We start from the raw sequence: 16952 nt of genomic DNA on the forward strand, positions 1-16952 counted from the left end.
AGAGCGAATAGTACGGACAACAGTACGGAGAATAGTTGCTATTGTTATACGCTTGCTGCTGCACTTCCAGGAGAGAATTAGATTCAGGACCTTTGCAAAGCGCGTCATCTTCAACATTTTACAGCCATTATTTCTCCAAATGCCACAGTTCTTGTCACGCGGAACTCTCTTGCGAGAATCTTAAGCAGTACTGCAGGTTTCATAGCGTTATCATGCACACCTTAAAATGTTTCATGTAGTCAGTTTTCAGTTCCAAGCCCTCTGAGGTTGGAGACCAATCGGAGAGATGCTCCGTGCCTCAAATAGGAACCGCGCTACGTCGTCCGGGCTTGGCTTTGTTAAGCCTTCCAGCAAAGATTTGGGGTCACTCCCACTGAGTACATACTGTACTGGCGTTCTTTTGTTCCCAATGTGTGTCCAGACGGCGTGTACGTGCCTGAAGGTAGTGGCACCTCTGTGCAGGTAATTAGCCTGTGTCTATCACACAAACCACGATGGAGTCCAAAACCCACACACAGCTGAGCAAACACAGCTGTTCGATCTACCGACAACCGACTTGATTAGCCTGTCAATTCGGTGTATGGCTCTTCAAGTCGGCCGTTCATTCCAGACACGACGCATTGTCCTATAGCCTTAACATTCGTCAGAGCAGGTGATGACTTAATTGCATGTTGCAATCCATAACGCGTCTGCGGATGGACTGACACGCCCCCTTACGTCCGGGCGGCACACGCAGCGAGGGCCCTGTTTTTGCGCTGCTGACTAACAGTCGTGAGCAATCAAACCAGTGGACGAAGTCTCTGTGTGCACTACGAGCAGTTCGCCGCGAAGGCGAAGGTGACGAGTTCGGGACATGGCGCTTATTTTCCCGACCTCCTCACTGGGTATATAACTATGCTTTGCGAGTTGGCATCGTCTCTTGAGATTATACTAAAGGTGCTACTAACTTAAGCAGACTAGTTTAAGTGGATCGCATACAGAACTATGCACACGCCAGCCTTTTACCTAGGCCTCCTGGGTTGCCTTTTTACGAACAAGTGCCAAACGAGGATCTCAGGTAAGGACATTGTGCAGATTAGCTGGCATTGATAAAAATCAGAATACATATGTAATTTAGAATTTTTTTTGCTCAGGGTTCACATCTAGTAATGTCCATTTTGTTATGACAAGAGTTCCACGTTTTTTCGTAAATTCGGACACACTTGTGCATAAGCTTGTCTCACTTAGATTTACTAAACGAACTACGCCCGTTCGAAGTTTTTTTGTTTGTACTCACTTGCTTCATCATTTTCAATATTTTCTACGTCAATTTAACCTCAGGACACTACAAAGGGGCAACTTAGACGTAACGGCCTTGGCAGAAAAAGTTTATTTATTTGGCATGTATGTCCTAATGGAGGACATACGGGAAACGTAATTTGACCCATCGTGTCTCCTTGTTTGCAGCCGGAAGCGTAGGACATGCTGTCGAAAACTCCATCAAAGACCTTGTGGAAAGCGCGAAACAGCGTGAAGTCCTCACGCAGTTCTGGGCAAAGTACGGAGAATGCGTCGATGTTGCTGCGGGACTCAAAAGCGAACACTTCGTCGAGGTACTCCGATCCAGACCCTTTAGCGCCTGTATAACGGTTTCGCACAGTTCCGAAAATGCAGCCTGTGTTGGCCTAGTGGTGCGGGCTTCCGAAGTGAACAACCGAAATTGTATTGTAGAAAGAGGCGCCTAATTCGAGCGCCTTTGCTGCAGAAAAGAAAGATAAAGAAAGTGTGGGAAAATTGTTCTAAATAGGCTATGGAGCGATGGCTTCGACCTGAGCAAACCTGCTTTTAGTTCGCGCAGATCAAAGTCTATTTTCTAATTCAGGATGCTGCCTTGAATGCCGACAAGAATTTTGTAGGCGCACAGGATGCATTTTTAATATTTCTTTGTTCACTGCGCATCTCTGCCTTGACCCTGATGCGTGTTTAAATTCAATTTAAAGATAACCTCAGAGGACAGCGTTAAAAACTTGCCGCCTATTTTTCCACCTGACAAGAACTCTGGCTTGGTTTATGGGAGGTTTAACGTCCCAAAGAAACTCTGGTTATGAGGGATGAAATAGTGAAGGGCTCCGGAAATTTCGACCACCTGGGGTTCTTTAACGTGCACTGACAAGCCACAGCAGGCGGGCCTCCATAATTTCGCCTCCATCGAAATTCGACCGCCGCGGTGGGGATGGAACCCGTGTCTTTCGAGTCAACAGCCGAGCATCATAGCCATAGTGCGACAATGGCGGCTCGGAAAGGTGTAAGAAGAGCACTCAGAGCACTGTTTTTCCTGCACGATTCTTTAACAGGTGGCTAGATAGGAGCCGAGGGAGAACTTTGCAATTTCATACTCCGCTGAATTAATAGGAATGACACACTTTCATTGGCTGGAAGAGGAAAGTGCTGTCCGCAGTAAAATATGAATCGGTCCGACGATGGTGTGAGTTTGTCTACAAAAGTTACGTCCGTTGCATTAGCGCATCAGGTTTTAGACCGCAAGTATAGCCCTTATAAAATTTACTACTGGGTGCCATCGTATTTCCACTCAGCTGTGAGGGCAGCAGTCTGATTGGTAGGGTTTACGCAGGCATCTTACTACGAATGCGCAGCAGTGTCTAAAACGCTCGTGCATTCAGCCAAGCTATAAACAGTTAAAGGGTCAATAGGCAGAGTATCCGCAGTCTTTTTCCGCGTCTAGGTTATATGTGTAACGAGCTGTAATTTATGTTGACAGTTACACTCCGTTGTCGTCGTTAGTAAGCAGCACGGCCTCTCTTTCGCTTGAAATAATTTAACATAAAAACTTACCCTAACATTTAAATGGCTGAAGCGGAAAATTTCGTGTGATTATAGTGCCGCAAACCTAAACTGAATGCTTGGCTAGTTTTAATTAGCCCCAGTGATGCGAATTTGAAAAAAAAATGCTGCTGCTAAAATCTACAAGTTTCATCATGTTAATGAGTAAGAACTGCCCAGTTCTTGAATTACAAGCATATTTTAACCGCGTAACATATGTCTGTCAATATTACCGCCCCCTAAAAGCCCATTTCATTCCTCACATGTGCAGTAGTACGCGTTTTGTTTTGTAATTGATGACGTAGGCTGTCCTTTGTTTTTTGACGCCGGCATTTGTTTCTTGACTTGTGCCGCGTATGAATTGACAATATATTACGTGCCGCTGCATGCTTTTCTCGCATCTTTTTATTTTTTGCTTAAATCTTTCAAATCTATCGAATTTTATTCTTCTGAGTAGTACAGGCTGGTCATAACCAAATGTTAGTTCTTTTACTTTACCACTAAGGCCTATCGATATGGGCTGAAGAAGGCAAAATGTTTCCTTAACCGATTTTTTTTTTATGTGAAACGGCTGCGTATCAACATTTCGCTTCACTTCCAAAAACCAATAAAATTTGAAACTAACCGCACAGTGCGGATTTGGTACTCAGTATTTTGTAAAGGGCCGTGAATTACGTCTGGTTCGCATCTACCTGAAGGTATGTTAATACATCTGAAGCAATGCGACGGTTGTTGTCGTCGGTGAAGTAGCAGCCACAAGCGGTCTCTTTAAAATCTTTTTTGCCGGCTTCCCACTAACCTGTGATACTTTTTAGCTTCTTGTGCTCAGTGGGTGTTGGTCATAAGTTTTACTACTCGCGGGACAGTGTCGCAGGACAACTCTTACGGCACGCAGTGAGTGCATTTGAAATCACGTGACCGATATCGCTCTAGATTATATGCAGTGGAAAATTTATTTCTGCTCTCGGACCTTACACGCAGCGGATGCGTCGGATACTCCCCTTCATCGTTTGGTGCCTCTCCGAACGGCTCAGCGGGCGAAACAACTTCCAGTGGGACGCAAACGCCGTGAGTTATTGCGCAACAGAAGCAGCCAACTATTTAATCAAAGATTTAGGTCCAGAGTGCTTGGGAGTGTAACTCCAAAGATGTGATTGTCGATCTTCAAGAAAAACACGCATCATCAACATTTCCTTACTGTTTTGCGTAGCACAAACGCAGCCGCAAAGCTCAGGTTTGTGTCTCGTTTCAATCACGTGACCAACAACTTCTGCCTACGCCAGTTTATTTCAGTCAAGCGTGGATGTTAACCCACACTAGAGAATAAAGAAATGAATCTATTTCGTTTATGTATGAACGTTGCAGTACACCCGGAGGTCAAATTTAACACCGCTAAATAAAGGAAACAAACTTTCATCGCATGAGAGGTAGCGCGAATCCAAGACGAAGGACAAAGAACAACGCTCCATAGGCGCTACCCTCATGCAGTGAATAACCGTTACCGACATGGCCAAGTTTACACCCTTGAACAAACTTTGAAGCTCAGCTATTCTCAACTTCTGTCGAGCGTGGCCTGACTGAGACAATACGTTTATTCTCTGTATTCAACAAACCCATCTGTAGGTATTGATGCACAGATTTGTTGCACATGAATTGGCAAATGATGGGTGCGAGCAAGACATGTGATTTTTGGAATATTTATTCAATCGCTCTCTTCAAGGAGGATAGAAAGAAAATTCTAAACGTACTGAAAAGATCTTCCAGCTTTTTCCCGTTACTTTAGCTTCACCTGAGGAGACAATATTTCCAAAAATTCGGATTCTATCGCACATACGGGGGCAACGGATACTCTTCAGAAAAATTTATTCAAAAGCTGTTCCAGCCTTGGGACACTTCGAAGTACAGTAGCTGCTTTTCAGAGCCCTCTATCAGAAGTCTAGTGGCGCTGGAGTCGTCCAGACGCTTTTCCCGGAATAAGTGGTGAGGTATACTGGATGTGTCACCTGAGATGTTCTGAATTTTTCAAAAATACGCTTTTTGGGCTAGAAGTGCGCTTTTTTCGCCATAGCATTGTCAGCGATGCAGCGTACCAAAATACAGGTAGGACCTGCTAGCTAGTAGTCTGGTTAACTAATACTGAGTAGTTAAATTTGAACTATTACTTTTAGTCTCCTTATTTATTGAGAGACGTGTAGACCACCGTAAGTAATCTGCGAATCAGTTTTTGGAATTTCGACAACGCAGTTGGCCTCGGCACTCTTGCCCAACTAATTTTGGCCAACTCGGCGAGTTACGTGCAGTACAGGGATGCTGTGTGTGCAAGCTTTTCGAAAGTGCGTATATTTTGGCGGGATGCAGGCAAAAAATCTTGGGCGATAGCGCCGGAAATGACTGCTTGTTGAAAATTCTAAAAGCTGATATGCATATTACTTATGGTGGGCTGCGAACCTATCAGTAACCAAGTATACTAACAGTAACAGTTAAGAAGTTAACTCTTCAGTGCTAGGTAACCAGCCAACTAATCAGCACGTCAGCTATATTCTGATGCGCTACACCGCTGACAATTCTGCAGCGAAAAAACCGCTGCACTACCTCGAAAAGCTCATTTTTAAAAATTGCAGGCACTTAAGTGAAGCACTAGGTATAATGATGAACTCGATGGAGAGAGGTTTTAGCCACGGAGAATTCATTCCCAAATTATGCGGAACAAGGTAAGCTGTGCCTCACCTTGAGGTGAAGAACGAGATGTAAAAGAGAGGAAGCCGAAGATGTGGATTCGGTGATATCGCACTCGACAATTGACTGGCGAACAATACGTGGAGTGGAGAATGCTTGGAGCACACAAGGTTTATAACCACGAGCTATGCTTCCCTGTGAGCAGAACACTGTGCTGAGAAGGCAGTGGGACCGGTAAGGCAATTTAATGACGACGACTTCACTGAGACTTTAGTGCTAAAGCACTTACACGTTCGCTTTCAGGTCGTGTTCTGCGTTCTGGATCCGATTAGGATAAGCAAGGTAAGATTTTCCCAATTTCCCTCACCGAATGTAGCATGGTCTGGGGCGCTAGGATAGCTACCAGTAGCATCCAGAGATCTAAACATTATGCTTAACGGAACAAATGCTCTTTGGCCCAATTGTTTACTATTGTCTACAGAAAAACTGCTATGGCCTGCTAATAAAAAAAGAGAAGCTCAGCGAGAAGTGCCATTCAGGAGCCCTCTTGAAAACTACAGTGACTTCGTTGACTGCGCTACATATTAATTCGTAGCTCTCTCATGTGTTCCTTCTTCGGAATGATGCGCAAAAGATTTGTAAACTGAACTTAAATAACATCATTAAATCGTCAGCTATGTGTGCGTGGTATGTAACTAAATCTATAACTTCGCATGCCATTCTTTGCCGGTTTCAGCAGCCAAGCGATTGTTGTGATACTGTTTGTTTATTTAAGGGGGTTTAACGTTCCAAAGTAACTCAGCCTATGAAGGACGCCGTAGTGAAGGGCTCCGGAAATTTCCACCATCTGGGGTTGTTTAAAATGCACTGACATCGCACAGTACACGGGCCTCTAGAATTTCTTCTCCATTGAAATTCGACTACCGCCACCGGGATCGAACACGTGTCGCGTCTTTCGGGCTAGCAGGCGAGTCTACCAGAGGTCAGAGTCCGTCAGGGATCATACACGGGTTAATGGCATCCTATTCGAAATCAAGGGCAAGAAGTGGGCTTGGGCAGGGCATGTAATGCGAAGGCACGATAACAGATTGTCCAAGGGAAGGGAAGTGTGGCAGGGGGTGGCACAAAGCTAAGTGGGGTGGTTGAGATTAAGAAGTTTGCGAAGATAGGATGGCCGCAGCAGTTACAAGACAGGGTTAATTGGAGAGATATGCGAGAGGTCTTTGTCTTGCAGTGGGCGCAGTCAGGCTAATGATGAAGATGATCCACCCCTGAAACGAACATCATTCAGCGCGCCAATTTATTAAATGCAACTTTTACCAATTGGTTAGTTGTCGAGTTAAAGAGTAGAAATAAGCTCAGAGCATTTTTAAATAGCAATTCGTAACATGAACTCTACAATATAATTGTTTATCTTTAAATGGACAGGAGAACTTGGACCTCACGAACGAAGACATCGCGCTCATTGATTCTTCTTTGGTAAGTACGGTCGGAGTTAAAAAGCCTTGTTTCTGGTTTTGTTTGTCTATTCAACAGCGCCATTATTGAGAATTGGTTCGAAGATAAAAAACGCGCTTCATTTTACAGCTTCAGGGGATTCAGCAATGGATTTCCCACTTACTGCAAAAGTTTTCAGAGTGAATTGGCCATGGTTAGAGCGCGGTGGCAGACGCATGTTTTTGGAAAGGCTGCGTATGCAAATTGCATGGACTATGAATGACAGGCAAAATTTTCATAATCTTTAATCGCATCATTATACAGTGGCAAGGACTATTACGTCACCGTTCAGCCATGCACTCACTGACGTCAACGGGTCATTCATCTGAAAACTTGCAAAAGATGGCGCCGCCGTCTAGCGCTCTGGTTCTGATAAGTTCTGCTTTATGCATCTTTCTAAGCTCAGCTCCAGCAGCAGTCTCTGTTACAGCGCTGGCACTGTGCTGAGGAAGCCCGTGGTGAATTTTAGCGGCTTGGACAGGTTTATTTTGGTCCCGTTCCGAAGTATTATTCCATTCAGGATTATTTTATTCCCCTCTAATATGACAGCAGTTAACCTTATTTATGTTCAGACGCTGAAGTTTCACGCTTTATCAATACTATTCACGCGGTTACGTGCCGACGTAATTTACCAACTCTAGGATAGACGACTGAAGTACCGCAAAGCGTAGAAAGCTGAATTTACTTGACATTTCGTATCCTGTGATTCCTCCGTCTCGCAGCCTCTGGGTAATTTTAGTCTGTAAAGAAATTAAAGAATTCATATAGAGCACACTTTAAGATCCAGTAAGCCATATGACTTCAGCGGTTCTAGAATTCGAAACCAAGAAAGGGTAAGAGGCTGTGGGGACGAGGGTAAAGCTTTCCGAAATTATCGTTCACTTAATGCGTTCGAGTTTCTGTTGGACCAATTCTTTTATTACCGTCCGACAGCACATCGTTTTTCAGATTTTGTAGCAAATTTATAGTCACCTTTCTTTATATTGCGCCGCTTGCCTGAAAACTGCTAATAACTGTCCATTAAAGCTGTCGTGAAGCCCAACAGCCCTTGCATTCCGCTTGCCGATTCTTACTTGGCCTGAAGACCCTGTTAAACTGTTTCATTTTATTGCTCACAAAACCTCGTAGCCGAAAAAAATTCGTTATTTAGTATAAGGACAGTAAACATTTCGACGCCACAGTCTGTATTTATCAAAGTAAACCTTGTCTGGAGCGCTACACTGTAAGAGCGGCAATTTTTTTCAGTTTGCTTAGAAGACGAGTAGGTTTTTTTTCTTTTTTGGTTACGGCACGCTTTCGTTTTTAAGAAAAGGAGGGCTCTTCCCCATAGGCGTTGTTGTGAAATTACTTTCCTTGCCGAAACTCATGTGAATTGTTCGGACTGCGAATGTTGCGTCGATGCACACTGCGGACTTGCATGCACATATCCACAATTACGCAGCCTTGTCCTGCTCGCATGCAAAGTGTCCACATACAGTTAAACTATAAAATTTCGAAAAGAAGCCCCAAAAACTTACTTTTCGCGACTTTGACGGCGTCTCTATTCGCAATTTATTTCCTTGAAGATTGTTATTTGTTGTATGAAATATCTTTTCTCTTTTTAGAAATGTGCCCGAGACAAGCTGACGTGATCCTGACTTTGATCATCAACATTAATTTTTTGTCGCGTCGAGGATGAAATTCAAGTAGCACAACGATTAAAGACAAATAAAGGCTCATTTGAAGAGTATTGGTAGTCTGCGGGCTTCAATCTTTTTCAGACATGCACAGAACACACACAAAAGCAAAAAAAACGTCGATATAGCTGAAGTGAATAAATTGGCAAATTGATTTTTGAGGAAAGGAAATCCCGCAGTATCTACCTCATATATCTCGGTGGACACCTGAACCGTGCTGACCACTGCGTGCAGCCTGTTTGAATACTTTTTGATTTTGTTCAATTGAATTCAAAACAAAAAAAAATAAATTTTAGTTATTGCGCTTCCGGCGAAAATTGCAGTTGCAGATTGTAGAGGTTCTGGTTAAACGCCTCGTTAATCACATTTTATCTTATGTGTATTATACAACACTTTTGACACGTAAAAAAAAGCGCTCGAAATATGGAAAAAACATTCAGCAGAGACACTTAAGACTGCTTACGTGTGGGTATGCAAAAGCATTACTGTCCCTGGAACGTTAGCCGCGTTCGCTGGTGGTGACTATATGACGGAGCGATAACAGTGCGGTAGGTAGGAACTCAAAGTGCCAGCGGCCACCTCGCCGCATTCAGTGCCGAAAATTGCGTGATCTGTTTCCCAGAAGTCATATGTAACCCGAAACACTATGCAGCTTCCCTAGACGTTGGTCGGACATTTCGTCTGTTGGGCCGGAGAAAAAAGTGGTTATGGTGCTCGGCTGCTGACTCAAAAGACGCGGGTTCGATGCCGGCCACGGCGGCTGAATTTCGATGGAGGCGAAATTCTAGAGGCCCGTGTACTGTGCGATGTCAGTGCACGTTAAAGAACCCCAGGTGGTCGAAATTCCCGGAGCCCTCCACTACGGCGTCCCTCATAGCCTCAGTCGCTTTGGGACGTTAAACCTCCATAAACCAAACCAATCATATGCAGCCCGAAACAATGACTACGAACGCACCGTAAACCAGCGCGCCCTTTGTTTTCCGCACTGAACGCAGCCAGGTCACGTGCTGCGTTTAATTTTCCCGCCAGCGCCCGCTCTTAATTTTTCGCCCATTGCATTCGTGCCACCACTGAAAGCGGCTGCATTCCCACGGGCCGCGCTTGCGAACCCTGCTGTTGTGGTGCGCTAACGCATGGTCCAAGGCACGGTCCATGGTCCATAGTAATAATTATGACCATGGTCCATGGTCATAATGGTCCAAGGCACGGCATGGTCCATGGTCATAATTGGCCCGCTTTGTTTTCAACACGCAAAAACTTATAACACTCGTCTAAAGGAAAACAGATCAGTTAGACGATATTCTGGGATGCTACACAATTTCGCACTAGAATATTCGCTGGAAAGGCAGTAGTTAAAATGTAATTTTTTAAATATATTTCATTATGAAGTCGCACAAACACAAAAATACAGTGATTTAGTACGTACAGTGGCCTACAGCATAATTTAACTTGCCTGCATCTATTACGCTGCAATGTATTTTTAAACCTTGGGTAAATTTACCTGCAAAACTTGTAATAGTACCACGAAGTCAGTACTTAAAAGATGAAATAAGCTCCTGTGTTTTCCGGAGCTAGTGCGAATATAATCTATCAAGAAGTATGTAGGTGACGTCTGCCGCTTCGTTCCGCACATCTGAGGCGACGGGCACTACTCTGGTCCTAAGGAGAGGGCAGCCGTATTTGTCGAGGGTCGTTCTAGTCAGCCATTTGAGCTCAATACAGCTCACCTTGAGCTCAGTTGAGCTCACTTCGAGCTCAACTAGCTCATTACAGTTTCAACATCATGTCTCTACAATCCCAATTAAGAGCCTTACTAGAAAACCGTGCTTCTCTGGGAATTAGGCTTAGGATGCTTAGCTGTGGTTGCAACCTCTTCCGAACAGTAAGTTTCGTTAATTCACTTATCCAAAGGGATTCTAGGCCGCCCCCATTAAATGGCTGACACTCACAGCCCCTTTACAAAGAACAGGCAGACTGGAAGGTTTAAGAGCCTTTTTTTTCTCCACATGCTATGACGACGGCTTAAGGCTGGGGACGGATGCCGTGAGTTGAATTGTCTGTAAATTGCTGTAGTTGCCTGCAGTTAACATAAATTATAAATTGGTGGTAGTTAATGTATAGGCGAGGTTAATTTACCCTGCAGCCTTAAAAGGCTTCTTCGGTTCAGCATTAGTCCAAAATCAGCATTGCTTTAGTTTGCGTCCGAGTTAAACTGGTGAAAAAGCATGTTTTAGGAGACAAAAGCATGCAAAGTATGAATATATATATACAAAAGCAGTTTGGGATGAATCCAGTTGGTTTAAGCATTGCATATCTCAAGTAACAGCGGAAAGACAGGCTAAGTGTGTACAGTGTACTCCGAAAAGTGGTGCAAATAGATCATCCTCAAGCCATAAAACCCGTCGTTATTCAGCACCTGCCCATCTCAAGATAATTTTTTCCTAATTGCGTTACGTTTCCTAAAGTTAACAACCTTCTCTCCTGTCATTTTCTAATTCACAAAGGTTTTCTTTGTCAGATATTGGAAAAATCAAATCATCTCTCTGACAACGTTATAACGAATTTCCGTGAGCCATCAGCCCCGGCGGCTCCTACCCACACCTTACAGAAATCAATCAAATCGCGGTGAACTTTTTCGGAAAAGGCTGAAAGATTATCTTGTGTTAATTCATCGAATATTTTAGTATTATCTGCAGATTAACCAGTACAGAAGACTGCTCGGATATTATTTACCTTCTTTCTAAAGTGTCCTCTCATTAATAAATAATGCTCATAAAGAGCAGCCTTTATCACTCGCTTGAGGCACATCACCCACAACATAAATCATTTTTCTTCAGGTTTCCAATGGGATACATTTAAATTTACTTGACGCCAAGAAAACAAAAGGCAAATCACACTTCTCGCAACGGTGTGGTGTTAATGAAAAAAGACAGAAGCGAAAATATTTATCACAGCAGCATTTTTAGTAATATAATAATATTTAGCACGCCAACAACACGACGCCCGGAATAATCCCGGTAATGAGCACACCACAACATCATCAAGCGACATCGGCAGTGAGCTGAAGATTCATATAAAAATCTCTAATGAATTTCCAGTTATTTAGAACACAGATCATCGAACGTGACTGAGAACTCGTAAGGCATCAGACATGGTCGCACACTCTATTCCAGTTCAGAAGACTCCGCATCCAGTACTTCGAGCTCTCTCAACAACGCCTTCACATCTTCCAGACTGAAGCCTCCGTTCTCGCTTGCGGCTTCGTCACCGTCCACCTCAGATTCATCGACGTCATCGGTAACCGAGTTGTCGCCGCACCCGGCAGTGTAGTGTGCGGGCAGATCCGCGTGAAGCACGTTCTCTCCGCACCGCGGACAGGCGAGAGCATGAAATGCGCACTCGTCCTCACAGTGTGCGAGTACGTCCTGCAGGGTTCCCACGAAGTCGCAGCCCTGCTCCTGGTTCCAGCAGTAGGCCTAAAACAAAAGAGGAAGCAGGAACATATGGCAGACAACAAAACCTGATTTTCCAGCCCTACAATATGGTAGTGTTGCAGAAGCATTTAAGGGTGCTGTAAAACAGCCGGAGCCGCAAGATCTACGCTGCAGTGCAACAGAAAATTGTGGTCAGTCCAGCTTATTAAGTTTCCCAAGCACAGGGTCGTCCACTTTTAGTTAGAACACGCTAGCGCATGGCCATGCTCTTGGGAGGGTCACTGAGTCCGAAACGGCTGCGCATCGAAGCGAAGTGGCAGATGACGCGAAGCACTACGTCCAGGTACACCTTCTCCTGCGTCACTTTGCTGCGATGAGCGACTGTGTCGCACACGGTGGCCCTCTGAAGAGTGCGGCCATCTAGCGCATTCTAAGAGTGGACGACCCTGTGCAGGGTTAGTCAGAAGTTCCCAAGCCACAGGGTCCGGTTTCTAGCGGAATAGTCGGGCAGTTGCGACACTCCCGAAGCTCAAGACATCTGTAGAGGGTGGAAGAAGTATCGTTCTAACCTGTGGAAACCTTGATAGCTTTGTCTGCATCTTAAGTGCGAGGCTATGCCGAAGAAAAGCAGACCCTGTCACCTGGGAACTTATGACAAGCCCTGTACTTCCCTGCCCCCGTCTGTCTACTGTCCTCGGTTACTACTCTCTTTCTTTTCTATCTACTCTGTCAACCGAGCAGCTGATAGTTGTGAGCCTCTACAGCACTGCTCTCTTGTCGCCTGAGAATTATTTCCCATCACAGTGGATTTAGAAAACAGGTTTTCAAAGAAATAATCACAAATAAAGCAAAAACTTGAGCAGTAACGTGAAAGGTCGGGGCAACACTTGGTAATCGCAGCGAGTTATGGGAATGACAACGATAAGGTTAAGGGATATGAAGAGTAGCGTGCGTATAAAATAACAAACACGACTTGATGACACCGTGTTTGAAATCAGCAAGAAGAATTTAACCTGGCAAGGCATATATTTCTCGAAATAGATAACGATTACTTTCAGGGTTGATAGAGTAGATAAGAAAGAACGAGAATAGTAACCGAGAACAACAGAGAGACGAGCGCAGCGCTGTGCCTTGAAACTTGACAAGCTGGACTGACCGCAGCTCGCGCAAGAAGGGCGCGAGGCATCACCGAGTGCGGTGTAAGCCTTGCAGTAGACCGAACCAAGCAGATGACGGCGGTGGTAATGACGATGTGCAGGTTTTTATCCCGGGGACCAGAACACAATCCGCAATCCTTCGCAGCCGAGGATTAGGAATAGGGCGCCTGCTAAAGCGTCAGCCCTTGTGGCGGCTAATTATAAATGTTGATGTAACCTGCACTGCTCCAACAAAAACTGCCCGGATATTTTCTCAGTAATTGTGCGTCAATGATCGAAGAGGGTTGCTAGGATACGCAAATTCTGTCGATTGATTACGCGAAGCTAGATGAAGACATATAAGATAAAAGGACGCTGAAATTATAAATTCAATTGAGGTGTCAAATATGCTCTGTTATCAAACCCTTTTCCGCCTTTTTACGCTAAGAACCTAAACGCCTGGGCAAGGCGCGGTTGCCTTCATGAACAACACTTAAATCATATTAGTAAACTTTGCTTCGACCAATAATGAAGGTAGAATAAATACGCTGGTGTTTTGGTGGAAACGCCAATAGCCTCGGACTCATATCGGGCTCTTACGATTTGTCAATACTGACCGATAATTGAGACCACCAGCATTTTCGCCGGCCGCTTTCGTAAAAATGTATATTTCTTGTTGGCTGGCTACCAAACCCGCAGCGTCGTTCTAAGCAGCACAACCTCATCCGCTCAGCAACATAACGGGTGACGTTAGCAGTGTGTCACTCGGAAATCCCGAGTAACCTGCCGTATCTGCCCGAATTTTTACGCGCACACGTAGCGAGTTCCGCCTGGGGGATATCGTATCAGTGTCACTCTGGAGTCCTAGGCCTGCATCTCTTCCCATGCACCGCAGGTAATCCGCCCAATATTGTAAATGGGCCAATTAACTGGGCTGCTTGGGTTGCCTTGCTTCTGACGCAATCGGCGGCCGCTTTTTCTCTGCGTACTGATTTTTTTTATTTTTCTTGCGGGGTGGTTTCATGAATGACATACCAGTGACGCTTGCGTCTATTTTTAGCGCACCGTTTTGTTTTAATACTGCAATACCTCGCATTTTCGGCATTGCTCCTAGAGAATATCATTTCGCGCGTATGCTGCGTGACTGACGTGGTCTATATGGAAAGCATAGATTGAAAAGTCGAATACAAAGTATGCCATATTGCAGCACGGGCCTGATCCTTCACTAGGACGTCCCTAATAGTTTGAGTCGCTTTGGTACGTTAAACCCCCCCAAGCAAAGAAAAGCCACGGAAAGCCGATGAAATTCATCCGGGCAACTAACGCAAAGATCAGGGATTGCTGAATGTGTTTAATACTATCGTAAACCGTCTCTACTATCATTAATAACTCCGCGTGAGTGGCACATAGGGGTGTTTTTAAATAGGAATCAGTCCAGAAAATTCAGGAATTGCTGCAGAGTCTGGCTCCTTTAGTACTGCACACTCTCCAATTGAAACAAATGTGCCCGGGCAGTTAGCTCTTTAGAGGGGTCAAAAGCGACAGATTTGACAATACACCACTTGGCCCCGCCCACTCTGAGACAGCGCCTACTTCCTGGCCGACCTTGCTGGCAGTGCCGTTGCTGAGTACGTCAACACAACTGTTTTCATTCGCAGAGGCATTCTAAACCTTGCAGACTGTCACCCACGACCCGGGTAACAACAGAGACCACCAATGTCTTTAGTGGGTTTATTGCATGCGTGGTGACGTGGGTATCAGGATAACTGATTCATACCATCCAGATAAACATGAAGAATAGGAAGCCAAGGAATTAGCAATGTAGTAGGCACATATGATGATGACATCCTCCACAGAATACTGAGGTTTCTTAGGCATTTAGTGCGAATCCATTTATTGAGCAACCGCACCCGCCATTTTGCTTCAACTGAAGAAAATTTTTTCTGACGCAGGTATCGTTTATCATGCAGAAAATCTGATCTACACATATCACTGCAACAGATAGTGTAGGGCTGTCAAAAGAGAGAAAATTTTAAAAGCAGCTAAGGCGGTAGCATTAGTACAAAGAGCATGTGGTATCTTAAGGTTAACCGGTCGCTTACCTGTAGGCTGTTCACTTTGTTCGCGGAAAGCCTGATCCTGGCACACTGGCGCACTTGGAAGGGTTCCCGATCCAGGGGACACACACCGCCGGCAGTGTCCTCTTCTTGGAGGCTTCCCTGGTGGCAGGACTCGCACAATACGTGCGAGCACGGAAGCAGCATCGTTTTCTTAGGTATCACATTGCAGAGGCCGCACGTGTGGTAGTACGGCACGTCGTCCACAAACCTCGTCGGCCTCCAGTTTACGCCGCTCAGCAGGTGACGCACTCGATGCACAGGCGGCTCTCGGCCTCCTTCGGCCTCGCCCTCCATGACGGCCCTGCAGCGGCGGCGGTCGGACTCGCCGGCACGGTAGGCGTATCACAGAGAAACAGCCGAGCGTGGCAGGATTTCCATAATGGCGTGGGCGATGCAAAGAGCGTTCGGCCCTCTACCCGTGAACTTATCGTACTCGCGCGTTCTGCGACTTTTTTTATAGGCCGAACGTGGTTGTGCTCCCTGCGACTCTAAGCGCTGTCGAGCGGTCTGCATTATAACATCGTAACGGCTCTCTGCGCGATAACGGTCTCCGGCAATGGTGATAAGATAACAAAGAGTGGCGGACAGTGGAATGAATGCTGCGCGCGACTCGAAAAGGTATAAGCGACGCTGAAACCTAGGGGAGAGCTTCTGTTTACAAATGTGCATGTTTTTCTGTTGTATCTCTATCGGTCTGTCTTTTACTCAGGTTGAATTCCTCTGGCTGTTGACCCTTACAGTAGTGAACACGCCCTTAGGAGAAAGTCTGGCATGCGGCCAAGCGAAACACAGCTTGAGAGGCATAGCACCGGTTACGAAGCGGGCCACTTTATTAGTAAAGCGATTGCATTGAACCTCGCTTTATTTTTTTTTTTTTCTACGATGAGCATCCTCAGTGGTTTTGGGACTCAGAGACGACCTAGAATTTTAAAAAACTCTTGCCCGGTTTTTTAAAACTACGTCTCAAGCGCACGCTGTTCATCCGCAGTAGCCTAGGCAACATCCGGTTTCTGCGCGGTAAAAGCCGCCGCGGCTACTCGTAGCGAATATGAAGTCAAAATATATTTCAGAACACAGCAAGTCTCCGAATGAAAGAAAAAGCAACTCATACGCTGCAAAGAAAGAAAGCACCGGGATATGAAGGAGTATTTATTTAAGTACAACTATGTATTCTTTATTTAATAAGAACCTGCTGCGCCTAACGTCATTATTGCGGCACTTTCCTTATCCTCTTATAGCTGAGATAAGAACATTTGAATGAGTGGTAACTCACGCAGTAAACTATGCGAGCCGGCGACCTCTCAGGCTCTAGACACATCAAAATCATATTAAGTTAATTGTTTTTCGTGAAGGTAACAAAAGCAAGCAAATCGTCTAATTATCATCTGACCGCGTTTTGAAGCTCTCCGTCTTTAAACAATGCTTAAATGTTCACATGCGCAACCAGTCAGTATGGCAGTACAACGCAATGCAGCCTGTAAGTATCACTTTTACAATAGTGGTACACCACGATGGCAGAAGTACGCTGGCATCCTTATTCTTTAGCACTCCCTCTAGATTCAATACTTATCTCTCCGTCCGTACTAAAGTTTC

At 45.1% G+C, this 16952-nt stretch overlaps 2 protein-coding genes across 3 annotated transcripts; one reads left to right on the top strand and one right to left on the bottom strand.

Annotated features, from left to right (window-relative positions):
• Window positions 1–853: 853 nt before the first annotated feature.
• Window positions 854–8718, top strand: LOC149336002 (uncharacterized). 2 transcript variants are annotated; one of them, XM_089554634.1, is made up of 6 exons: window positions 854–1057; window positions 1447–1592; window positions 3802–3888; window positions 5800–5838; window positions 6925–6975; window positions 8598–8718. In XM_089554634.1, exons 1-6 carry the CDS (start codon window positions 985–987, stop codon window positions 8622–8624), a joined length of 423 nt encoding a protein of 140 aa, XP_089410760.1. In that variant the 5' UTR covers window positions 854–984; the 3' UTR covers window positions 8625–8718. The 2 variants fall into 2 exon arrangements, with proteins under 2 accessions (XP_089410760.1, XP_089410759.1); XM_089554633.1 differs by lacking the exon at window positions 8598–8718 and having other exon boundaries at window positions 6925–7074.
• Window positions 8719–9872: 1154 nt separating this feature from the next.
• Window positions 9873–15866, bottom strand: LOC149336003 (RING finger protein 151-like). Its single transcript, XM_089554635.1, has 2 exons — window positions 15342–15866; window positions 9873–12145 (listed from the first exon to the last, which is right to left on the bottom strand). Exons 1-2 carry the CDS (start codon window positions 15651–15653, stop codon window positions 11834–11836), a joined length of 624 nt encoding a protein of 207 aa, XP_089410761.1. The 5' UTR covers window positions 15654–15866; the 3' UTR covers window positions 9873–11833.
• Window positions 15867–16952: the final 1086 nt, after the last annotated feature.

The sequence above is a fragment of the Amblyomma mixtum genome, chromosome 7 (genome assembly GCF_055824585.1).
Source record: "Amblyomma mixtum isolate Tamu chromosome 7, ASM5582458v1, whole genome shotgun sequence".
Taxonomy (NCBI): domain Eukaryota; kingdom Metazoa; phylum Arthropoda; class Arachnida; order Ixodida; family Ixodidae; genus Amblyomma; species Amblyomma mixtum.

Excerpts from the sequence above, each read along its gene's own strand:
- LOC149336002 (XM_089554633.1), top strand. The coding sequence starts at position 985 with ATGCACACGCCAGCCTTTTACCTAGGCCTCCTGGGTTGCCTTTTTACG. Across the intron at positions 1,058-1,446 it reads GTGCCAAACGAGGATCTCAG|CCGGAAGCGTAGGACATGCT; the intron begins GTAAGGACATTG and ends CCTTGTTTGCAG. Across the intron at positions 5,839-6,924 it reads ATCCGATTAGGATAAGCAAG|GAGAACTTGGACCTCACGAA; the intron begins GTAAGATTTTCC and ends TTAAATGGACAG.
- LOC149336003 (XM_089554635.1), bottom strand. The coding sequence starts at position 15,653 with ATGGAGGGCGAGGCCGAAGGAGGCCGAGAGCCGCCTGTGCATCGAGTG. Across the intron at positions 12,146-15,341 it reads ACAAAGTGAACAGCCTACAG|GCCTACTGCTGGAACCAGGA; the intron begins GTAAGCGACCGG and ends CTTTTGTTTTAG.